At 38.8% G+C, this 25,685-nt stretch overlaps 2 protein-coding genes and 1 non-coding gene across 3 annotated transcripts; 2 read left to right on the forward strand and 1 right to left on the reverse strand.

Moving 5' to 3' along the window:
• Positions 1 to 531: 531 nt before the first annotated feature.
• Positions 532 to 12,617, reverse strand: aldh7a1 (aldehyde dehydrogenase 7 family, member A1). The gene is made up of 18 exons (XM_036594742.1): positions 12,390 to 12,617; positions 10,992 to 11,045; positions 10,481 to 10,546; positions 10,023 to 10,103; positions 9,804 to 9,927; positions 9,217 to 9,349; positions 8,483 to 8,527; positions 8,324 to 8,401; positions 7,358 to 7,455; positions 7,153 to 7,194; positions 5,002 to 5,096; positions 4,614 to 4,698; positions 3,924 to 4,030; positions 2,901 to 3,017; positions 2,716 to 2,813; positions 1,536 to 1,609; positions 1,362 to 1,437; positions 532 to 954 (listed from the first exon to the last, which is right to left on the reverse strand). The coding sequence occupies exons 1-18, from the start codon at positions 12,582 to 12,584 to the stop codon at positions 900 to 902; spliced, it is 1,623 nt and encodes a 540-aa protein (XP_036450635.1). The 5' UTR covers positions 12,585 to 12,617; the 3' UTR covers positions 532 to 899.
• Positions 12,618 to 15,185: 2,568 nt separating this feature from the next.
• trnam-cau lies at positions 15,186 to 15,257 on the forward strand. The gene has a single exon. It is a non-coding gene; the product is annotated as a tRNA-Met (tRNA).
• Positions 15,258 to 15,607: 350 nt separating this feature from the next.
• Positions 15,608 to 24,025, forward strand: phax (phosphorylated adaptor for RNA export). The gene is made up of 5 exons (XM_036595716.1): positions 15,608 to 15,724; positions 17,432 to 18,048; positions 19,208 to 19,328; positions 19,673 to 19,756; positions 22,468 to 24,025. The coding sequence occupies exons 1-5, from the start codon at positions 15,617 to 15,619 to the stop codon at positions 22,735 to 22,737; spliced, it is 1,200 nt and encodes a 399-aa protein (XP_036451609.1). The 5' UTR covers positions 15,608 to 15,616; the 3' UTR covers positions 22,738 to 24,025.
• Positions 24,026 to 25,685: the final 1,660 nt, after the last annotated feature.

Consider the following 25,685-nt stretch of genomic DNA (forward strand, 5'->3'; position numbering starts at 1 on the left):
TCAATGACAAACTATGGGAAAACTAGACTTTTGTCTTTTAAATACGATATGATGAACTGTGCCTTATATGAACACAGATATGAACTAACCAGATATAAAATAAATAAAGTCCATTTTGATTTAAGGTTGGCCTTACGAAGTTACCAGCAACATCACAGCTGAAGGCTGCAGCTTTCCCTGCTGGGGGAAGAGACTTTTTATGGCATGCTACATCATTTCTGGTGATGTAGAAATTTAACCCCCAATTTCAGTGTTTTGCAAGCATCCGGGACGTAAGATTTTCTCAAGATATGATGCCTGGTCACAAAACATTTTTTTTTAAATGTTTTAACTCAAAATGTAACACTGTGCTATATTTACATAACGTTTTATCTGCATTAATGAACACAGACTTTGGATGGCAGGTCTTGCATGGTTTTACCTGCTAAATATTGGATGCATTCAGAATATATATATATATATATATATATAAAAAGAATTATAAAAACACAATTAGCAACACAGAAATAACCAAATAACTTCCATCAGAAATGTCCTTCAAAAATAAAGGCATGATTTATTTGAAAAGAGCACCTGCTATCTCAAGGTACCACTGAATGATAAGTGCTTAGAAAATAGTTCACAATACTAGACTGGCCAGTTTTTTTTTTTTTAAACCTTTTGTATAACATGGGCTTTTCTATACAACAAATAAACCTTTAACTGTTTAAGCAACAAGCTGAAAACAGGCTAATCAAACTGACCAATTTAACTGGATACTTGAGACTAACTGCTTATTTATTTACTGATGAGAGTTCTGGAATAAAATCTGGATTAGTGAAAAAGCAAAGCTAAAACTGTTAGTGTTTTGTTCCTTTATCAAAGTCCTGTTCAGGTAACAGTCGTTCTTTAGCCACAGTTCACTCAAACTTGATTCCTTGAGCCAGTGGGAGGTCCTTGCTGTAGTTGATGGTGCTGTGTGAAAGGAAAAAAAAAAAGTTTTTTTTATTTAACCATAAAAATGAATTCAAGCTCAAACTAGGTCAATATGTTTAGACCTCAATACGCAGCGTCTATGAATAATACATGACGGCATAAAGGGTTTTGTGAGCAGCAACATAAAATCAGGGTCAGCTATTAACCAGAGCTCACAGCAAAAACACCCCAAATAGTTATAGAAATTCCCCATAAATAAATAAAAATACTGAGTAAATAATAAAGCCCATTTGATAAATGTGACCTATTGTGTGCAGAAAAAACCCTCAATGAGCTCAGAATTGCCCCTGAATATCAAATTCAGGGAAAAAATGCCCCTGATAAATATGAATTTCTGGTATTGTTTAAATTTAAGCAGGTATCACTGATAAAGTTTGTACACTCACCATGTGGACCTCCTCATGTACTGCTTCCATGAGTCGCTGCCTGACTCACGTCCACCTCCTGTGTGCTTTTCCCCTCCTGCACGTTAAAAGTTTTGTTTTTACCAATAGTTGCAAAATCCTGGATCACAAACTGGAATCAAGGTCTGGATTTGAAGAGCTCTGTATGTTACCCACCAAAAGCTCCTCCAATCTCTGCTCCACTGGTTGGAATGTTGACATTAACGATGCCACAGTCAGAGCCTTTGGGTCTAAAAAGAAACAAAGCTTCAATATTCTCAACTTGTGATAACAAATCATCTCTTGATAATTCTCGATCTCAGTGGGGGTGGTGGCGGGGGGGGTGAAACGTGATCCTACTGTATAATATTTTCTCAAAAAAGATGTTTAAGGCAGGCAAAGGTTGCTACATTTTGATGGGAGATCACAGAAAAACAAGAATTTTGTCTTTTGAATGATATAAAATTTTGCTTAATATGAAAAGGGATATGAACTAAGCAGGCACAAAAGGTCACAAAAGGTATATTGTGAATTCAGGTGGACTTTTAAAAGCAACCAGCATCACCACGACTAAATACGAAGGCATTTTCTATTCTGCTGCAGCTCCTCCTGGTGGAAGTAGAGGGTCATTTACAATAATACATAGAATAGACTTCAGAAGTGTCACTTATCATTTCTAGTGATACAGAACTTTATATCAGTTTCAGTGTGTTGTAAGCCTGCAAGATGTAACGATTATGAGAAAAATCTTACATCATTAGGATAACAAAACAGATTTTTTTCAAGTTATACTTAATAATACGTCATTGCCCTACATTTAATTGAGACCATCTCTGTCCCCAACATTATTACAGGAACATATTCAACAAATCTGTATTCCAAATGAACAAGAACTTAATTCTCTCTGATTCTTTTGCATTGGGCTGCTTCATTATTTACATTTACACAGTAGCTCAATTAAGTTCTCAGTCAGCCTAAAAATTGGACCAAATCACATTTACATGAATTGTACGTAAGTATGAATGAATGAATAAATGAATTAATAAATAAATAAAAATAAACACTAGTCCATTTTACATGCATGCCAGCATAGTCTGAATAAGGTGAAATGCCCCTTAACGGCATGCGTGTTTGTTTTGGTGTCAGTATTTACATATCTAAAACCATCTCAAATAGTCCAGCCAAAACCAGCCTGGGCCACATTTTTTATAGCGCATAGGTCGTCTAAGAGCTCAGTCAGTCCATAACAATTAGACCATACTGTTTACATGATCATATCTTAAACAAGCACTTAGACTAAAATTGAACTACTAGTGTGCATGCAAATAATCACCGGCAGCATTAGCTGCACTCTTACCCTAGCCAGCGGAACACTCTGCCCATGTCCTTTGTGAAGATGCTGCTGGAAAGGCCCTGCTTGACTTCGTTATTCCAGGCAAATGCCTCCTCCTCTGTCTGAGGATAAAAGAAGGAAAATGCCCATCTTAAGCAATTAGACCTGAAACCCCACATGCTTGTGAGGGAAAGGGGAAAAACACCTACCTTGAATTTGATCACGTAGAGAATGGGCACGAAAGTCTCTGTGTGGACAATGGGCGCGTCGTGTGCCAGTCCAGTGAAGATGGTGGGCTCCACATAGTTACCAGGGCGATCCATTACCTGACCAGGAAGTTGAGGCTCAGAATTTATTTCTTTAATGAACTTCTATTCCTGTATGCACAATATTATACAATATGTTCACAAAACAATAATAAAGGATTATGTATATTGGGTCAGTTTAGGGCACAGTATATTTTATCACAATGGTTATTTCAATATTGGCTTTTGCAATACTGATGATGCAGAAGACTGCAATATGCAAACAAAGCGCTTTGATAAATCATGTTTTTAGTGCTGTGATGATATTTTAGTTAAGTGTTTTGTGGGTGTTTTGACGAATTACAACGATTCAACAAACATAACTTGTCAAAATAACGCAGGCCGATTTTTCACACCAAGAGTTCACCCGATACTGATATTGCAAGGCAAATCACAAATGCATGCAATATACTCGCAGTATAATTGTGTCCATATTGTGCAGCCTAAATCAACTCTTTCCATACAGTTAGTATTCAACTCCCCAAAAATCTGTCACAGCTGTCTTCCGAAATATCTGAGTAGTAAATCAATATGTGTAGTAAGCAAGATCAGAGTGAGAATTAAATTCTGGAGCAGGGAGGCTCTCCAGAGTTGCAGATAGTCACATATACATGTCTGAATACCCTGGTTAAATTACATGTTTTGTTGATTTTCTAAGTGAAAATAACTACAAGGATCAAATTTAATTATGGCACTTTGCTGTAAATTTTAGTGCACAATTTGTATTTATTTGCCATGTTAACATATGGAGGGAATTCTCCCCACTTTGTTAAATTCAGCAAATAAACAGTAGTTGTGCATTAAAATGTGTTCTCTGCAGAAAATGTGTACTTAAGCTCAGCAAAACATGTACTTTGACCAGGGGTGCCAATTTTTTGTCTCACGTGCAGTCATGTATGGGACTCTGTTTAAACTGCAGCACTGTACCTTTCCTCCACACATAAGAGTGCCACCTTGCTGCTTGGCCTGCTCTATGGCAGCCAGGTACTGCTGAACAGCTTGCTTGGTGTGAAGAGGTCCATACAGAGTGCTAGCTGTAGAGAAATAAAAAGAAAACTAACTTCAATTTCTGATTGTCACTACTGAAAACAATACATCTGAATATCATTATATTTCTTGGTGGTTTTAGCCTCACAATTCCCTCTTTTATACTTTCAGAAAAAAATTTACATTTTGGGGAACAAACGCTGTCACTGGTATGGCACCCTCAAAGGGATGCCTTCAGTACCTTTAGTTAGGTAGCATAGTTGTACCATACTCCATGGCAGTTATCCCCTCCCCATTGGCTCCATACAGCCTGTCTTTCCTCCAGGCTTTTTATTTATTATTATTATTTTTTTTAATTACGACAAGGTACAACAATGCATCTTTCTCCTGGTGAAGTAACGTACCTTTAAAACTCATTTAAGGTACACAAATGGACCTTAAGGGCCATGCTGCAGCTTTGAGGATACATTTACATTATATGTGCCTTGGGGGGACGATAACTGACATAAATTTGACAGTACCCTTATTTTCCTGACAGTGTACATAAACTGAACATTGTCTCTCCATTTTATTAATAAATTCTTAACACCTTTATGCTTCTTGGCAGCTACAACAAAAAAAGGAACTTACGGTCCCAGGGGTCTCCAATGCGGACTTGCTTGTAGGCTTTCACTAACCTCTCCACAACCTCATCATGAACACTCTCATGCAGAATCTAGTGAACACATAAAACGGGGATAGTTTGCTGACACCAGACAACTGGCTTTATCCTAAAATCACAACAGATAAAAGCTGAATAGGAGAAGGAGACCACAGAAACAGCTTTATTTTTACCTTGCTTTCATTTCCCTTGTTTTTCAGTGTCTTCTATCCACATGGAAATTTCTCTACCATACATTTTAATAGGAACTACACTATAAGCACTACAAAATGAGCTCCATTAATACAGCTTAAAAATCTCATTTGCAATAACCTATTAGCTTTGGGTCAGTGGATTTGTTGCCAAGGCTTTACTCACCAGTCTTCTGGTTGTGGTGCAGCGCTGGCCTGCAGTCCCCACAGAGGCAAAGAGAGCTGAAGGCACCACTAGGTTCAGGTCAGCATCCTCAAAAACTGATGACAAGTGACAAGTGCTAAATGTTCGGACAACCAGTCAAGCACTTAGAGTAAAGAGTACTAGGAATGGGCAATCGGACAATTAGCCCGTTTCCACCACACACCTTGCATTAACATTCATTCCAGCAAGCTTACACAATCATATACAGGCACCGAAAGCACTTTCAATTTACACTTGTGATCAACGTGGTCAAGATCTGTCTCTGACCACTTCAGAATGTGGTGTAAGTGATCCAATTGTTACCCGTTCACTTTGCATCCTGGGTAAGTTTACACCTGGCTTTTGATGCAGTCATGCACTGAAAGCCAAAGAAGAGCCAATCACCAAAAATGCATGTTGATGCAAGGTGTTATCACTATCATTACAAATTACATCACAACACGCGTGAGCACTGTATCATGTATCATAGGTATTGTCCGTACTTCTACAACACTGGTTCCCACCCTGGTCTTCAGGGCCCCCCCAAAATAGTAGGGGATTAGCATTTGAACTTGCTTTCTTGCTGATACAAGAGCTTTTTGTTATGTATGTGCATATCTGACGCAACCATGATTTAACCCTGGACCATGTGTTCAGTAAATCCGATCAAATGTGCTTTTCATTGTTTGTGAGAGACGTGGGAATAAGCAGTGCTTGCCTTCACTTCCACAGCAAGAGGAAAAGTCAGAACACGTCCAGATTGAACAACTCATTTGGCAAAAATCAAAACGCACTCTTTCATATAATTTCACTCACTCTAGCCAAAGAAATGTGACTCATGCATGCAGCTCAAGCCCTGCACAAAACATCACATTTGTTTGAGGAGAGTGAGGTTTCTCTTTATGGGAGCAGACACTGTGTGGACCCACACTGCTTCTTTAGTGGTTTGAACATGTATGGAATAAGTTGTGTGCCTTGAACGAAGCTCCACTGGGTGGCCATCAAAGCAGACAAGCCTCAAGAAAGCAGTGAATTACTTGTAAAATCATAACGTATCTTTTTCCTTTTAATAAATACGTTATACACAATTTCTGCTCGTTTTCATTTCTATTTTCACTTGTTAAATGTACAGGCTAAACTGGCCGTTTCCATCAAATCATGCAGTGCATTTTCAAGAGCCAATCAAAATCTGCACCCTGATGTGTGCCATTTCAACAATGTCAGTGACTCAAGCGATGTATTTGTTTACATAAACATTTTGTAGATATATTTGTATAATTGTTTTTAATTACGTTTTGAGTTTTTGAGCCCCATTTTTTGAGTTTTTCCTACACACATTATTGACTATTAAATATCATTGCCAGCTATTAAAGTCATTTATTTTTTAGCTGTTTAATGATAACTTTAAAATGTTTAAGTTATTATTTTTGCAACCCATATCATCTTTAGAGTTTAATTCTTGTTAAATTTCACACTACAAACTTCAAATTTATGGTAAATTAATATCAGCCCCAAACATCAGTTATCTGTGTCCCTGACTATTAATATTTAAAAAAATAAAATAAAATAATTAAAATAATTTTTTATTAAAATATTTTGCTTCAGCCAAAAACAATACAGGAAAGAACGAAAAATGTAGACCATCTGGGGCCCTGAGGACAGGGTTGAGAACCACTGGTCTAAAACACTAAACACTGTGTTAAACTGTATAATAAAAAGACAGATTTAGACCAACAGACAACCTGTAAACTACAGCCAGTGTGCAGTAACTGCATGAACTGCATACTAACAAGTAGCTAACTGGAGGTCAGCCTATTATAATTTTATCCTATTTTATTAATTTATTTTTTAACAATTGTTTTATTTTTCCTCTTGTTCATTCTCAAATATTTTTGCAAATCTTTAATAAGAAAATTTACCAACAGTTTTTCATAGCCTTTTTCATTTTAACACAACTGTTTTGTTGGCATATTTTGTCCAATTTGCCAAATTGTTAATAAACCTCAAAAAATGAATACCATGATAGCATGATAGCATAGCATGTAAGCACCAATGTCTTCAGGTATTGTGATGTAATAATTTTGCCATGTTACCTGCTTTTACTGTGTACAGACCTAGGAAATAGTAACTTACCAATGATGGCGTTGTTCCCTCCCAGCTCTAGCAACTGGCGACCTATTCAGAAAATAGAGCTACTTACAGATCTAAAAACATCTGGACAAATATATAATCCTTTATAATCTTCACCCATTAATCTACAAGCTGACCTGTGGTAAAAGCCCATAATGCCATGCAAGATGAAGCAAACATTACATGCTAACTTATACAGGGTGCTTACCAAACCTCTCCTGCACCATCAGAGCCACGTGTTTGCCCACATGAGTGCTGCCAGTGAAGGACACCAAGCCCACCCGCTCATCTTTAGCTATCGCCGTACTGCAGACAGACCACATGAACCATCACACCTGAACCACAAACACAAACTTCATACAATGCTTTTTTAAATCTACCAGAGGAACAAAGTTTCACATTAACATGACGTGGACGATTTAGAACTGCTCCTCACCTCCCGTGTAGTGAGTTGCAGTCTGAAGTATGTTAGTCAAGTCTGATGTTGTTGAAGACACAGACATCAGACTGTAAAGAGTTACAGGGGTAAAAGAGAGTGGAAGGATCCCTTGCAAAGTCTCTTGGCATTAGCCGTTAACCATTAACTCTATCTACGGCACCCTTCATTCGTCCAGATGCTTTAGGTGATGACATGGTCTTAGGCCTGATCCTCCCTACTATCCAAAAGGCACCGCAGCTTCTCGGTTAATACCAACGGCATGAATGGCTTGTAATATTGTCAATTTTTAGCAGCATCAGGTGCTTGTAGATAAAAGCTCAAGTGCAAATGACGCGTGTATGAGACAAATGACTTAAGAATCGTGGACGTAAAACAATATTTAGCACTGTTTTTGCTGGGCTCAGAGATGCCGCTGTGTGCTTACATGCCCTCAGCTTCATCCCATTAAGGTTTTATTGTTTTGTATGAAAAAAATATACATAGATTTACTGTACTGTGTTGTATACAAAAAACATGAGAAATCCTAAACCATATATATATAAATAAATGTTTGGACCTGCCACCCACTATTAAATTGAATCTCTTGCTTGTCTTGTCTGATTGTGTGCGATTTTAAAACTGTTGTGTCAAGTTCAAAGTGCTGGGACACAGAGCCAAAACTACATTAAGTGTCTCTGTCAAAAGATTGAAAAGCTCACAGTATACTCTGTTGCGAAACAGCAATACTGCACTTACCCAATATCAGCCCCTCCACACGTCATAGAGCAGATAGCACCAGGGAGGTTATTCTGCTCCAGCACTTCAGCAACGATCCTGCAGGCACGTGTACACACACATGAAAAGAAAAATGATCTGAGGCATGACAGAACGTGCATTATTTGAAGATAAACTTACTTTGTAACTGCTACACTGGTAAGAGGTGTGGTTGGAGCTCCTTTCCTACAAAAAAAGGGAGGAAAAGGCATTATAAGTGGAGAATAGCTCTGCATATAATGTTGTGTTCAGAAGTATCTTCGCTACTGTGATAATTAAAGGGCCCAAATCCTACTTTTTTTTCTTACATTTCTTTTTTTTCCCCACATGATGTTTGTGTTGTTTTTGTGCCAAAACAGTCATAATTCAGGCTTATATGACCACTGTCCAACCTCTCTTTCCCCCTTCTAATTAATCAGGCTTTTTTGCTTACTTTGGCTTTAAAGGGCCCATATCATGACAAACTCAATTCTCCTCGCTCAAAGTTTCAAAACTTACATTTACCATACATTCAATATAGAAAAGCTAACCTGCAAAAACAGCCTGTATCATATTTACTGTTTTCTTGAGGTCACAAAAGCCAGTGCACTTACATATGTCCTGCTATTCAGCCTACAGCAGTTAAGCTCTGCCCATTCACACTAAAGTTATAACAAGTGTTTCAGACTGGAATATTTGGTACACAAAATCAAAACGTTACGTTACTCTTCTGGGGAAAAAACAAGTAAAGAGAGGAAAAACATAGAATAAATCACTCTTTAAGACGGATATATGTAAATAATATATCAATTCAAAGTATATCAAACTTTTTTTTTAAGGAAACAATTTGGTTTGACGTGGTATAAGCCTTTTAAGATGGTATCTAGCAGTCTCACCAAAGGCAGACATTGCCACAGATGAGAGCAATAGCGTTGTTCCAGCCATACACAGCTACAGGGAAGTTAAAGGCAGTGATGATGCCCACCAGACCTACAGGGTTCCACTGCTCAATCAGGGCATGGCCTGGTCCTGAAATTACAGCACAGGAATGCTTAGTGACTTCTTTACATACCCATCGTTTAGGGCTGCACAATAGATCTTTCTTAATCCTTATTGTGATATTGGCCTTACTGTTACCACAGAAATTCGCAGTGTTAAGATGTGGCCTCTAACCAATTACAATGTTTTTGTTTTTTTCTCCTGTGTGATGTAAGCCTTTCAAAACAAAGTTCCAAGTGTTTTTAATCATTCTGGAAAACTAGGATGTTCATGTAATCCAGCCAGTTTAACCAAGACATTTTAATACATTGCAAGCCATACAGGTTAATATTTATCATCATAATATTTATTAATACTCACAATGCTAGTATTTTGTCCATATTGTGCACCTGAACATTTGTATTCTGTATTTGTATTTCTCTTATAGCAAAAACAGCCCAAACGGTATAAAAGTGGATGATTTAGCAGAGTTGGTATGACGTACTTTCAGAGGGCAGAACGGGGCCACCAATCATGCGAGAAAGCCCAACAGCGTAGTCACACACATCAACATACTCCTGCACCTCACCAACTCCCTCCACATAGATCTTCCCCATCTCCAGAGACACCTGCCAACGGAGCAGCAGAGATCTTTCACACTAAGCACTCCAGACATTTCATTTCATTCAGAATATAGATTAACAGTTTTGGGCAGTAACTGTACCAAGCTGCCGAGCACTTTGATCTTCCTTCTCAGAGCATCTCCTATCTGTCTCACAATCTCGCCTCTCTTTGGAGCAGGGATCTGCAGAAACCAGAAAAAGACAAGTGTTCTATTGTTTAAAAAAAGGTAATACAAGTAAAAAAAGAGGGTCAATATCAATGATTCCCTGCTGTAAATAACAGAACATAACTGACATGAAGAACTGATCATTCACATATCGTCTGCTGTCAGTATCCCCCAAAGGTTCTTAATTTTTAATCTAAGCTCACGTAAAAAGATTTTATCATTGTTCTATCATGCTGAACTGTTTTTAACTGTGTTCAATGACCATTCGTCATGAAAGTGACACTATGTAAAGGAAAGGCAAATTTTGTTCCGACAGTGACGACATACAGATGTCAGTCTCTCAGTACGTTTGTGTTTGAGGTTGCTTTCTTCTTTTTTCTCTTAATACTTACATCTGCCCACACTTTCCATGCCTCTTGCGCTTTCTGCACCGTTTCTTCATATTCAGCCATGGTGGCCTGGTTGCAAGGTAATGAAAGAATTAATATTTTATAAAGATCAGACATCAACCATGTAGTACACCAGAGGTTTCTTTATATATTAACTTATTCGTTTATTTGTTTTGGGCAGATTCCACAATTAAGCAAGAGAGTCCCACAGAGTTCTTATTACACTGCCATTATTTAAAGTACCAACACTCCTCCACTTAGACATGAACCTCTGGACTTAGATTGAGGAACAGAATGACCCCAAAACAGCATCTGTCTGTAGTTTCTCATTCACAGCAGTGTCTCGAGATGCAAAAACAGCTTATCTGATGATGCTTTTGATGTTTTTGGTAGATCTGGATGGTGTTCCTAGGCATCTGGCTACATTGTGTGGACCCCAACCTTCTGGGGCCATTCTGTCAATAATCCCACATTATTTCTAAAATGTAATATGTGTGGTCAGAATTTACATTACCTGTCGCACTCTGGCAATGGGCTCATTGTTAGCAGGACAATATGATGTGACCACCTAGAAAGAAAAAAGAAACAGACATATATATCTAGTGAATCCAACTAAAAATAACAGGGAGTAAAACACGTCTCTTACTGAAGGGTCTTCCAGTGATCTGTAATGCTGTTAATTTGACAGAACAAGAGGCACCATTAAAACAATATCCCCCTACTATAATTCTGCTATAACTGCACTGTCATGCTTGCTAAGAACAAGAACAACGACTTTTACACGTTAGGACCTCGAACGCACATGGAGTTTTACGCCTGGCAGCTCATGTAATCATTCATGGATTTGGTTACAGAAGGTGGGCATTTCTGGCACATCCACACTAATATTATCCAGCAGGGGTCGCTACTGCCGCTGCTGCCTACAGATCAGAGAAGGAATGTGATGAAGTGGCCAGCTAGCTTTACAGCTAAAAAGCAAATCTGCTGAATGGCTTTTTCCACATGTTGCACTCAAACATCACCGGCTGTGGCCGAACTGGGCATAGTTCCAGTCTCAGTTGGACAGCTGGACTGGTGTGGACAAGAGGTTTAAGAGAGACAGACAGATAATTTAGCATGTTAAGCTACCAACCTGATAGCTACTGCGAGCTAAGTTAGCTCTTCATGAAGCTTAAATGGTCACCACATGACTGAAAAACGATCAAAAATATTTGATTTTACACGGATATTCCTCAGTCCTGGAAAGCCTGACCAGCTTCTGCAGCCAGTTAGCTACACTTTAATATTTTTATGAAAATTAACACAGCTTACAAAGACTTAGTGCATGAGGCTGAAGTCAGCTTCTTGGTCGAATTATCCGTTCCACCTTAAAAGCAGTTGGGGCAGCAGTAACGTTGCATCAAGACGTCACAATCCAGCGTGTAAAAGCTGCACTATTTAAGGTGGAACGGGAAAATTCGGAGAAGAAGCTGGCTAATAGGAAACTGACTCCAGCTTCGTAAGCAGTGACAACATTTAATATTTATGACAAGAATAAGCAAAGCCCCGAGATGGTGTGTACTTAAATACTGAGATATCTCATTAATAACGATACCTGTTAGCTAAGTTAGATGTTACACGACAGTAGTGCTGGCACTAACTTCACCTGCACCATCACGTTAGCAGACGGATGCTGCCGTTTGCTAACGTGACAGCAGTACCATGTAGGCAAATTTTCAGCCCAGGAGCTGCCAGCTGTGTCGGCGTGGATCCAAGTCGTCAGTCAGTGAACTAACCTGTGCCTTCACAGTGACACCGCCAGTGGTGGGCCTCATCGAGTAAAAGCGCCTTCGGCGTCCATCCCTTTCACCCCATAGGTTATATATTTAGAAGTCTTGCGGATGCCATGCGGTTAATCTCTTTCTCGGCTTACCTCTCCTGTGCCTCCCCAGGTGCCGTTGTAAACACCGTTGTTGTCTTCGCTCAGGCCCAGTTCTTTCAGCCAGGCGTATTTGGGCTGGTTGATGAGGAGTGTGGACATGGCTGCAGACGGCAGAAAGCGGACAGAGTGGACTCTGGCTGTGAGTGCAGAGTGCCGGAGCGCGGAGAAAAGCACAGCGCGCTGCATGGTGGACTGGAGTGGAGCAGCGCGTGTGCGCGGGTGGCCGTAGGATGGCCAGAGCCGCCTCTGATTGGCTGAGTGCCCTCCCGCCCCCTTCACCCGCGACCAAAATAAAGCGCTCGAGCCTGAATTGTCTGTTATTACTGAAACTGAGATTGAATAATGTTTTATATGTTTTAGTTTATTGTTAAGCTGAATTGCTTCCAGCCCAAATAATTGAAACAACTCTTCAGTTATAAGTTATTATTTGTTGCCAAACTAATCGTATTGTATTAAAAGTTTGCTTTTACTTGTTGTTCATTTAAGGCAATAACAGTTATCAAAATGAAGTTTGAAACCCTGAAAATTATTTTATTTTTTTGTAAAAAATGAAGGGTTTAAAATGCTGTGAATGAAGCATGTTTTATATTGTTACATACAATACTGCACTGTTACTGACGCCGGCTGGGTTTCCCGAAAACATCAGATGGTAGAGCTTAAGGGGACACTCCATCAATTTTTCAAAAAATTCCACATAATGAAATGGTTGAGATGTAAACTAAGTCATTCAGAGAGGTTTGATGTAAAATATTCATTGTAGAGGAGCGAGTCAGAATTGTTCACAGTTGTAGTAGGAACCAGACGTCTGAAGAGTTTAACATGCCTCTAAAAGCTCCATCACAGAAATTATTACATGAAATGGTTTGATATATACTGCCTTATGATACATTGTTTTATGAAAGTTTTGTGATAAAGCTGTGACTTAAAATCTATTTGAGTAAATGTACTTAAATCCTTTATACTTTAATAGTCCCCAAAGACAACATTTTTCAGATTTTATGACTATTTTACCATCATTAACCTCACTTGTAGCTTCACTCTTGGTTTGTATATATATTAACCCCATGTTTACCACTGTGTTTCATCACCTCCTCTTTTAACAACACTCTGAAAGCGTTTGGGAACTGAGGAGACACTGCTGTAGTTTTGAAAGTGAAATGTTTTCCCATTCTTGTTTGATACAGGATTTCAGCTGCTCATCAGTTCAGGGTCTCCTTTGTTGTATTTTTCATTTCATAATATGCCAAATGTTTTCAGTGGTGACAGGTCTGGACTGCAGGCAGGCCAGTTTAGCGCCTGGACTCTTTTAGTACAGAGCAATGCTGTTGTAATACATGCAGAATGTGGTTTGACGTCTTACTGAAATATCAAGGCCTTCCCTGAAAAAGACGTCATCTGGATGGCAGCATATGTTGCTAAAACATGTATATATCATTCAGCAGTAATAGTGCCTTCACAGATGTGAACGTCACCCATGCCATCTCCACTAATGCACCCCTATACCATCATGGATACTGGCTTTTGACGTGTGCACTGATAACAAGCTGAGTGGTCTTTAGCCCAGAGAACACAGCATCCATGATTTACAAAAAGAATTTTAAATGTTGATTTGTCAGACCACAGAACACTTTTCCACTTCCCCTCAGTCCATTTTAAATGAGCTTGGGCCCAGAGAAAGTGGCAGCATTTCTGGATCCTGTTTATTTATAGTTTCCTCTTAGTTTAGACTTGCATTTGTGGATGCAGTGACGGACTGTTTTCATAGACAGTGTTTTTCAGAAGTGTTTCTGAACACATGCAGTGATTTTCTCTACAGAATCATGTCTGTTTTTAATGCAGTGCCACCTGAGGGCCTGAAGATCACAGCCAGCCAGTACTGGTTTTCAGCCTTGTCCCTTGTATACAGAGATTTCTCTGGATTCTCTGAATCTTTTAATGTTCTTATGTACTGTAGACGATGAAAAACAAAAGTTCTTTGCTATTTTATCTTGAGAAACATTATTCTTGAATTGTTGCACTATTTGATCGTGCAGTCTTTCAGAGTGGTGAACTCCTCCTCATCTCTCTGGGATGCTCTTTTTATATCCAATCATGTTACTGACCTGTTGCCAATTAAGCACCAGGTGTTTTTTTAGCGTTACACAACTTTATCAGTCTTTTGTTGCACCCGTCACAACTTTTTTGGAAAGTGTTGTCGGCATACAAAATTGGGATATATTTTATATATATATATATATATATATATATATATATATATCTCAGTTTCAACATTTGATATGTTGTCTTTGTATTGTTTTCAATTAAATATAGGGTTTAAATGATTAGCACATCATTGCATTTTGTTTTTGTTTACATTTTGCACAGTGTCCCAACTTTTTTTGGAAATGGGGTTAATAAAATAAATAAAAGGTCTGTATGTGTATTGTATTTGTATTTGTATTGTGACCGCTGGTTCCTATCACCAAATCTGTCTGTTAAGTTTCTCTACATTGGACTATTTCACACCAAACCACTCTGAATGATTCTGTTTATATCCCAAGGACTGAAGTATTCAGAAATCGGTGGAATTCCCGTTTAAGGATACATATGAATTATGAATAAGAATGAAGTCCAGAGTAATTGACAATAGCTGAATATGAATGATGTTTTAAAATATTGTTAAATTTAGTCAAAGTACTAAATTGTCATAAGTGCTTAGTTTAAGTTTATCATAAAGCTGCCGAAACAAGACAATGAATGAACTCGTGTGAATCTTTGTGACTGGGAACCGAAAAACTGTGTAGCCGAAGCAGAGTGGCGCAGCGGAAGCGTGCTGGGCCCATAACCCAGAGGTCGATGGATCGAAACCATCCTCTGCTAATGCTTTTCACTCAGTTTTGTGTGTCTTCATAGTTTCAGCAACGTTAATTTAAATATAAATGGTGAATATCGTGTCAAAATATGTATCTAATTAAGCAATAAGGTCTTTTCTCCTACAGAAATACTAACAGTTTTTAAGAAGTATATTAAAACATACGAAAAAAAAAACAAATAACAAAATAAACATACGATCCCTCAGTTAAAGTTAGGATTAATTTAAGTTGAATTCGTGTTAGTTTCAATGCTAACTGTCTCGTTTGTGTGTTTTTGTTGTGCTAAAGAAGCGAATCTATTCCAATAAGCAGACGCGCTGATGACGTCGCGCTTGTGTCACTGCGCCAAAGTTCCGAGTGGGAGAAATGGCGGGTGATAGCAACAGAGACACAATGGAGGATCTGGAGGATGGAGAGCTCAGCGGCTCCGATTCAGAGCCCGCAGTGCTGGCAGCTTCAGACCGCGGACACCAGGTAAAGCAGGCGAGTCTTTGTGGTCCTCTAGAGCTGAGTTTAGTGCGCTGAATCGGCTAATATCAGCGTCACGTTGCTAGCTTACCTACTACTTCACCTCAGTGACTTAACGCTAATTAACGTTAACACAACGTTAGTTAGCTGTGCGACTTGTCCATTCTATAAACGTAACGTTACTGAAGTAGCTCGCTGTGTCTGCGTGTGCTGTGATGGACATAGGCGTGTTTCTCTGCTTTGTGCTTTGTGCTTTATGCAGTACTCTAAGCAGTGTGTAAGTCATTTTCCATGTTTCCAAGTTGCTTTGCAAAGTCTGTGTGGTTGAAACTGCAATCCTGTCTTGTCAAAAGCTATAGCTTAGCTAAGTCACGACCGAGCTGATTAGCCTGGCCCACTTAACCTACTTGTTTTCTGTGTCCAAAAGCGTTTCTTTCTTGCAAGTCTCAGTTTTTCAATAGTAGTTAATGACCTTTTGCTGTATGCATAACAAGAAATAAACCTCTTGTCCTTCCTGATTGGAGTCTCTGAGGTATAAAAAATACTATTTAGTACAAAACCATAAGCTATTCCCTCATTAGAGCTAACGTTATCTGTAATAATACCACAGACATTTCTGCAGTGTTTCTGCAAGAATCTTAAAGTAAAGTCAGGCGTTGGGTAATTTACCACAGCTTAACAGTGACTCAAATTTAGAAATGTGTGAAAACATCAATTCATATTTTCTGGGATGCAGTATACCCCAAAACTAAGAAGAAAAGACCACTTTGACTTTCAGAATTCAAGCAATAATAATAATAATAATAATAATAACAATAAAATGAATACCAAAAGTAAGTTAGGATTTCAGAAACATGGAAAAGTAAACACAAACTAAAGAATGGATAAAAAATAAAGAAAAATAATCTCAACAGGGTAACAGTTTTGCATTAACACACAGAGCCGCACATGCAAAAAGACTTAACTAAGGCAAATGCTAAAAGAAAATCAAAGGGCTAGAACTAGAGAGAGTGAGTGAGTGATGGGGTGAGAGCACCCACAGATTTGATCAAAGCAGTTAAAGCTTTATACAAATTATGTGTAAGTTAGACTGTCTGTGTATAAAGTTGCTGATTTATCACGACTAATCAAAACTACTGTAACACAGACTTGTATGACCTCAGAAACAAAACTGAATACAGTCTCATTGGTGAGATTCTTTGAACAAAGATAGCGTCCCTCATGTCCTTCATCTTACTGACGTCAGCAAAAGTTGCTCTCAGTCAGGCCCAAGGTCTCTAAGATTACCAAATAGTGACATTTTGCCCAGTTATATGATGATGGACAAACCCAGTTCCAACTCCTGTACTAGCCATCTCCATGTCTGGGAGGAGAGATTGGAGATGGGCATAAATAAGTCTTGATCTCATGTCACAGTGTCCTTCTCAACAAACATGTCACAGGCCTCAAAGAGACACAAAGGCCAAAGAACTATTATCCCCAATAGGATAATAGGATACTACAGAAGTATAACATAAGGCAAAAATATTATAGTATTAGAAATCACTAATAGTATTAGTATTGATCTTATTTGGTTTATTAAATTCCCAAATCTGAGTGTGCTGCTATTTTAAGAGCCATACAGCATTACATGCAACAGACATGACTTTTAATTTATCTATATTTGAAGTTATTACAGTTTTGCTATATTAATCTTTTTCATCTTTTTAACAGATGCCTGCAGGAGGAGCCTTTTCAAGTCAGTTTTTCCAGAGCAGAGACGTAGCACAGACAGCTCCAACCATTAGCAGCTACCGCAGCTCCATCAGGACTGACTCTAGCGACAGCAACTCTGACTCAGAGGAGGAGGCTGCTCTCTGGAGGCGAAAGCGTCAGAAGTGCTCCAATGTTCCAGCCCCTGTGCCTCCTGCACCTTTTGGAGGTTCCAGAGCCTCGACGGTGCCCGCAGGCCGTAAGGTGAACAACATCTGGGGTTCTGTCGTACAGGAGCAGAGTCAGGAGGCTGTTGCGGCCGAACTCGGCATCTTGGGCATGGAGGGAGGCGTTAGCATGGACAGCCGTCAGAGTGAGACGTACAACTACCTCCTGGCGCGCAAGATGATGGAAAAGGAGAAGCAGGAGCACCAGGAGGGCATGGAGGCCATGTTGGACAGCCAACTAGAGGAATATATGCAACAAGAAGGACAGGAAGAGAAGAGTGACGGCCATCTTAAGAGGAAGCGGTCGGCCAAGGAAAGGCTGGGCCCTAAAGCTGAGATGGACTTTAAGGGGCGTTACGAGATAACACCGGATGACCCTGAAGACAGAGTGATCGATGAGATAGCACATAGGTGAGAGTGGAGGCAGTCAAAAATTCAAGGGTGTTACAGCTGCTGTGGTCTCACAAACCAGATTTCTGCCTGTCGCCTGAGTCTGGTGCATTTTGTCCCTTAACGTGGCCCACTTTGAGAGGAAACGGTCATTTGACTCACATGCAAAATGACCAGCACAGATCGTTGTTTGATGCTTTATAGCTACTAAATGCTTCAAAGAAACCCTTAAATAACTTTTAAAGATGAAATGGTGCACAAAGCTGGCAACTGCATGCAACATTTGTTTCCTGTCAGACTGATAAAACTCACTGCACTGGAGTGCATTCATGTAGACGTGCACTTAGCCAGTCAGAATGGAACTGACAATCCTGATAGCTGTGTCCAGCTTAAGATGCTGTAGATATCAAAGACTTCGTTTATGTGTGGGTGGAGAACTGTCAGCTGCAGCCTCAGACTATTTTCATAATTGCTTAACAGATTAGTTGATTAATCAGATAATACTCAATCAAACGTCATGCCTCTGCCCTGTTACAGTGCTGCCAGCATTTAAGGTTCCGTCTGTGCAATAAGCAGGTTCTTTTAAGTAGAAAGAGTAGAAAGCATATCTCCCGCTGGTGGACCGGAAGTAGACCTGTTTTATGAATGTTATACCTTTCGCGTCCAAAAACAATCACGAAAGCTTACGCGGCCCGCACACAGATGCAGTAAATTTATTTGATCCAATGTAGCTTATGTTGTTTGGCAGCTACCAAATGCTGGATATCAGACTGAAGAGAGAGAAGTTGCAAACGGAGTTGTGAGGTTTAGTTATTGTGGTTCCTACCATGTCGTCAGGACCCAAATCACTTTTAAAGCTATGTTTGATTAAATGTTTATATTGTAACAAATTTTTGTGATAAAAAATAGACAACCAGTAGTCACCTAGCAACACCACCGCAAGTTGGAAACCACTATTCTAGAGCGTTGTAGAGTACTTTTGTTTGTGAGTGAACAACACATCGACTTGTGTCTGTAATCAACGTTGTTTATCAGATAATCGTTGGAGCCGTAGTTTGCATTAATCCTGGTAATATTCTTTTTGACAGTTTGTTACTTACTAGAAATAGTGTATTTCACTTTGTTCACGTTACCATGCTGTATTCCTTGACTGACCTGTCTTTTTCTTTCTGTTTGAAAGGTTAATGGAGCCAAAGAAAGACTTAATAGAGCGTGTCGTGAGGGTGATCGGCTCAAAGAAAGCAATAGAGCTTCTGTCGGAAACTGCAACAATTGAACAGAGTGGAGGTCTTTACACTGTGGTAAGGATTCAAATTTGAATGCCTTCGCTGCTTAAATGAGAGAGCCACCCCTTTACCTGGTTTACCAGCAAGCATGCTGTGTTAAGACATCAGTCATCATGCGTTTATGAATATTTTAGGTCAGACTATAAATCAGTTTGGGACCAGATTTAATGCATCACACAACAGTTGTAAAAATGTGGCGACAGGAGATCTTCCTTATGTTTCTGTTTTGCTCCTCCACTAGTAATTTCACATTAGTTGCCACTGAGGGGCACCAGTGTACCTTGTACAGAGTCTTGGCATCCAGTCCTTATAAGGTAGTTCTACCATGCAGAAAAAACATTGAAGTTTTCCTCTTGCAGGATGGCAGTAGGAGGCGAACCCCTGGAGGGGTGTATCTGAACCTGCTGAAGAACACTCCCAGTATTTCTCATGACCAGGTCAAGGTATGTTTCCATAGTAGAACAGTGTTGCGAATACAGTGTTTGAGGATGCTGAAGTACAGTTTCTTCTTGGTCCATCGTTGCAATAAAAGTAGTCAAGACACTTAAAAATTGACACATTAAGCTTAAACTCACATGCGCAGAAGTGCATGAAAAGTTGATGCTCACATGTAGAGCAGTAACGGCAAATGTTTTATTAAGCCATGCTGGACAGGACACCATTACCCTCTCAAAGGAATTTGGCTAGCTTAGATGAAACCAAAAAAAGACAGACTGATTATTTTCTTTCAAAACTGTTTATGTTTTGAATGTTGATCACTGAGAATCTTCTTTCTTTCTTTTTTTTTTTTAATTTGAGAATTACTGTAACATTTATTTGCTAGTCATTCATCTAAATAAAAGACCAACAGGGCTCAACACTTACTTTCACAAAACAAGTTCAGGAGGAGTACATTTGTAACTGTTTTTTAATTTAAATATAAACTACCTTTCATTCAAAAGTTAGAGGATATATTTTAGCCACTGTTAGTTGAATCGGTAGATGGCCTAACGCTAGAACTAATAGCGTAACACTAGATGAGACAGCCGTTGTTTTCTAGACGAGGTCAATTATGTTCTGCTCGGTAGGTGAAACAGAATCTTTTCAAACTTAAGCTGTCACAGTTATCCTTGAGTAGACTTTTCAGTCTGTGGCACTTTATAGCACTTATGTTTTGTAATAGCAAAGTAGGGCTGCTCAATTATGGCAAAAATCATAATCACGATTATTTAACACAAACACTTATTGGCTTTGGAAACACCATGCATTGAATGACCTTTTAAAAAAAACTGGTCTTTTTAATAGAGATGGACCAGTCAAAGTTTTTGGGGTCGATGCTTATAGCTCACTGATCGCCTTTCAGCACGATCAGCTTATAACCAATACTGATCAAGAGCGGGGCAGATGCCACATTTAAAGGCGCAGAAGCAATTCTCAACAGCAAAACAAAAAGTGCTCCTTCAGAAGCTCTGCCCCCCAAATCCATGGAAGCACATTTCCAAAGCAGATGGCACTTTTTTTAAATCTTCATGGTCATAAAACCCTTAGTAAACACTGCATGGACAAACTAACGTTAGCTGCCTAGGTTGTGAGTTTGCAAGCTGTCACTACAGTTGCTACTGCGAAGCTAACCACAAATATTACCAAACAGGACAAAATGCTGACTGATTGATTCTGTGAAACAGCAGAAATAAGTTATTGTTACCAACCTGTCATCCAGAATCAGAGCAACCGTTCCTGTTTAATCCCCTTTCATGCCCTCAACTCTTTTAGCAGCTGAAGTCAGCTTCTTTTTTGCCAGCTACTCATTCGAATTTTCCTGTTCCATCTTGAATCATGCAGTAGTAACATTCTGTCGGCCCAGGCTGGCATAACCATTGAAATGACTGGAGCCTACACATTCGGCACAGCTAACAGGACATGAGTCCTACGATCGTTTTTGTAGTTCTGTAATTTATTTTTATTTTTAGCTCCTTCCAGAGCTGTAGGTCATAAAGCTAGTGCAGTGTAAGCTAAGCTAAGATTAGTGTTTGGATGTTAACAGAAAGAATCCTCAAAGCTTTGAGGACAAACCGCATTAATTGCAGCTCTGCACGTTCATACAGCGATACAGAATAACAGGAGCCAAATATGTAATATAGTTCAGAAAAAAAGGCTGAGGTTGGCTTCCTATTCACCAGCTTCTTGTTTGACTTTTCCTATTCCACCTTAAGTGGTGCAGCAGTTACATTTTGGTGCCACAGGTGAAACATGGCTCATATGTTTTATATCTCTGGCTTTCAGGACCGGCTAAGTTAGAGAAATATTGGCCGATTGCTTATTTAGGCTGAAAATTGGCTGATAACGATGCATAGCCGATCATTTCTTCAGTGAATTTCCTTGAACTTTAAATATATTTTAACTGAGAAACAATTAAAAAGGAAAATGTAAAAAATGCTAAATAAATTATGTAGTATATAAATGTGGACATTTTAAATAAGTAATATAAAAATCAACTATTGTACTATTCTACAACCTACCGAACACTGTAAGACACTGGCAATAAACGTTGCAGTAACAAGAAATAAACTTTTACCATCTATAGTTCGGCATGTGAGGAGTTAACTCTGTGAGAATCTCGTGCCAAATTTTGACAGCATCAGCTATTCATTACACCAGAATGAGATCTGTTTTATCCAGACTAGGTTATTAATCGTATAATTATTAAGAATGTATGGGATATTGCAGAATTGCAGACAACACTACAGGCTTTTTATTATATATATATATATATATATATATATATATATATATATATATATATATATATAAAACATTGTTTTCTAGGAAATATTTTATGAGGAGAACCAGAAAGAGTTTAACAGCAAAGAAGGTAGAGCAGTTATGCTAGAGCTAACAGTGTAATTATTAGAGACAGTCATAGTTTTTACACAAGGCAAATTATTTTCTGCTCCTTATAGAGTGACATGGAAATATGTTGGCTTGTTGAGGTAACTTTGATAATGCAGATATGCTAACATAGTTAGCCTAGCAACGCTACTTTTCAGTGCGTGGCTTGTCAAGGCACTCGTGTTTTACAGAAGCAAAGTTAAATAATATGAATAACTAAGACACACACTGACCGACACTGTACTTGTATTTGCTTTGCTCTCAAAGTGAATGTTTTATTTTCTAGGAAATATTTCTTGAGGAGAACCAGAAGGAGTATAAAAGCAAAAAAGCAGCCAAGAAGCGGCGGAGGCACATAGTAGCCAAGAAGATGAAGCAAGCGCTCAACACTTTGAATCTTCAGGAGCATGATGACGTCTCTCGGGAAACTTTTGCCAGCGACACCAACGAGGCTCTGGAGTCTTTGGAGGACGTTCCTGAGGACCAGCCAGAGCCTGCACTGGGCACAGAGGACAGTCCAGTAGTTTATAACTCAAATGACTTAGAAGTCTTCTGATGCATGTTCTGATGTGTCTTAGTAAGTGACTGTTTGTCAAGACAGTGGGAAAATGAGCTTACTGTGTTGTTTTTTTTTCTTTGTTTTTTGTTTTGTTTATTTTTTTGGTTAAAGCCCACAATCCACATGTAAGATGTTCAGTGAACAGCCTTATGCTTTATATCGTTTAATAACACCAATTACAAGGATGCATTTGCTCTGTGATATCATATGTCTGCTAGTATTAAATGGCTGTGAACGTTTCCTTACGCCAGTTAAGCCTGGTCGCAGATTAAAGGAACACTTCGGCAGAAAATCAAATCTATACAGTAAATCCACTTATTGTAGTCAGCTGGCAGTGTTTAATGTCCAGTTGTGCTGAATCTTTTTTGTTGTTTTGCCCAATTTCCCATAGAATCCAGCTCCACTTTGCTCGCTCATTTGCTTCACTGAATAACATTCATGATTTTTGGTTTTTGTTATAAAAAACGCTTGAATTTTCTAACTGCAGTGTGTCAGCGTGATGTGCACACTCAAAGGGTAGCTGGATTCTGCAGTGGAGCCGGACTTCAGCACAGAAATGGAAAAGATTTGAGTAACTATTGAATCCTTGAGTTTATCAACATTGGCCTCGTGGCTCCAGCACTAAACCAAAGAAGCAAAATTTGGATACCAAACATGTCTTGGCTCATTGACTACATCGGGGGTGAGTGGAAAATTGTGTAAATTTGATTTTTTGCCAGACCATTCCTTTAAACTGAGGTCATTGTTGAAAGGCCGTGTTGAAAATCATACAGTTCATGCACTGTGCTTCTTGAAAAATCTACAGTTCATGGACCATACTTTGTTTATCTCTAGAAAATAACTCCTTTTTTAAGACGACAGAAATCTAAAGAATACATCCAGGCAGTTTTTTAAAAAATTCACTAAAGCCTGTTTGGCGTGTTACTGTATGATGGGTATGTTCATTCTTAAAGTTGTTCCTAGACTTGATGTACTTTAATACTTACTTCTGTAAGTTCCTGAGCAAAATATTCTGCTAAATAAGAGTCACAGTCAGAGAATCTGTCATAATCCTAGTAGTAATGTTGATGCTTAGAGAACATTGCACTTGTTCTGCCTGCCATAGACTAATCCACAAAGCTAACATGCTTCTGCGTGTTCATGTACACTAAGCACTCAGCATACTCACTGTTGCTGTTTTGTAAAAGTTGAGTGTTTACTGAACGTGCCTCGTAAGAGTAATAGATTTGCTACTGAATACTTGGATATCAAATTGAAAAATAAAAATAATCCTGTTAGGAATCAGTTTTTAAGTCTGTGTGATGTTTACTGAACTGATCAAACTTCAAAACCACTCATCAGATGAATTTTCGCATCAGTGCTCTTTTCCTTTGTTTCTGATTTGATGCCTTGTCTTTTGTCACAACTATGTACTGTTACCACATAAAATGTTCATGAGCCGTTTCTTCATACCTCCTACAGTGATTCATTCAAGTTTCCTGTCTTTTGTGCTAAAATTCTGACTCAGTCATCCCTCCAACCTTTTCTCAAACATATTTGTCAAAGGTCTATTTTTAAATCGCATTGTAGACGACTATTCAGCCTGGTTTAGTGTAGTAGGGTTTTTTCCTGACATTTCCTCCATTTAGAATGAGTACAAAAGCTTAATTATGTATTTTTATTTGACCTAACATGCACTTCCAAAATAGAGCATCTTTTCTGTGCAGCAAAAAAAGAAAACGTGTTTAATTTGAGTGTTATTATGACTGCCTCTTGAAGCTCTCAGTCGGCTGGATGAGACTGAACCTCTTCACTGGTGGTTCAGGGACACACCAATGCCAAAGAGCTCTGCAGGCACAACTCTGAAAAGTTGTCATGGAGACATTCGGTGTAACACGTTCAAATTAGGATGCGTTATTGTGGCAGTGGTATAGAGTCTCTCACAGTTACAGAATCCATAGGCCAATGAGGGCAAAGATAGTCGTGACATGGCTTGTGAACAAAAGGTGTCACAGAAATAATGTTCCATTACCTCCTCAGAATATAGTGTGACTCAGTGTCAATTATGTATCTTAGCTGTTGCTTTAGGTACTTTTAAGCTGATTTTAGTATTTGCAATTTTAGTGAGTATGGAATTATGTGTATATTAACATTGTCTTTTTTTAAGCCAAATGAAGGATTTTTAGGCTACCCTTAACATTAGCCGTGATTAATATACAGAGCATGACACAATGTGGTCTGTGGGAGTAGTTTTAGAGCAACATTTACAGGCCAAGTAGGCTTGCCTGTACTTCAGGAAAATACATATGTAGATGTGTCTGAGTCATTTCTCAGAGATGTGAAAAGAGTGATTTGTGTTTGAAAGCAGCTGTCCATGCCAGAAGGTGAAAGCTGATTACATGTCAGTGCTGCAGTGGATTGAGGCTGAAAAGATGGTGACTGTTCTTTTAATAACAGTTGTAGAATTGGACAACATCATAAAATAATCAGCGGGGGAACCTGATGACCTTCTAGGCCTTCAAAAAGAGGCCTAGTGCTTTCTGTGGGGAAAAATGTGTGTCTGTAATTTTTAGTTTATTTTTATTTATTCATCATGCTTGTTGTATTTAAGTAGCAATTTAAAAGTATTTTGTTAAAAAAGACAATAAAATGGCTGTGCATTTATGAAACAGCAACCTCTACACCCAAATCGTGCATTATATGTGGAATAAAATGCCTTTCATATTCATCCATAAGCTGTATAACCCCCTATCTAACATTCAGTGCACTGTTTGGATGCAGAAGCCATAGTTCCATGACCTGTAGAAGTCCTAGATACGTCACTGACAATATGCAAATAAGCATGGCAGCCTTAGCAATGCATTTTAGTCAGTTGTTAGAAAGGAAAATAATGGGAGCAGCTCTATGTTATGGCTTTTACCGAGTTACTGTAAAAGTGCTACAAAATAAAAATTATGTTAATGTGT

Source organism: Colossoma macropomum, unplaced genomic scaffold (assembly GCF_904425465.1).
Source record: "Colossoma macropomum unplaced genomic scaffold, Colossoma_macropomum, whole genome shotgun sequence".
NCBI lineage: Eukaryota > Metazoa > Chordata > Actinopteri > Characiformes > Serrasalmidae > Colossoma > Colossoma macropomum.

What these genes read in the sequence shown, in the direction of transcription:
- aldh7a1 (XM_036594742.1), bottom strand. Translation starts at nt 12,584, where the DNA reads ATGCAGCGCGCTGTGCTTTTCTCCGCGCTCCGGCACTCTGCACTCACA. An exon ending in CCCCGTTCTGCCCTCTGAAA is followed by an intron (nt 9,350 to 9,803) that starts GTACGTCATACC and finishes CTGTAATTTCAG; the next exon opens with GACCAGGCCATGCCCTGATT. An exon ending in CTCTTATGTGTGGAGGAAAG is followed by an intron (nt 3,018 to 3,923) that starts GTACAGTGCTGC and finishes CTTCCTGGTCAG; the next exon opens with GTAATGGATCGCCCTGGTAA.
- phax (XM_036595716.1), top strand. Translation starts at nt 15,617, where the DNA reads ATGGCGGGTGATAGCAACAGAGACACAATGGAGGATCTGGAGGATGGA. An exon ending in GTGGAGGTCTTTACACTGTG is followed by an intron (nt 19,329 to 19,672) that starts GTAAGGATTCAA and finishes TTCCTCTTGCAG; the next exon opens with GATGGCAGTAGGAGGCGAAC. An exon ending in TTTCTCATGACCAGGTCAAG is followed by an intron (nt 19,757 to 22,467) that starts GTATGTTTCCAT and finishes TTTATTTTCTAG; the next exon opens with GAAATATTTCTTGAGGAGAA.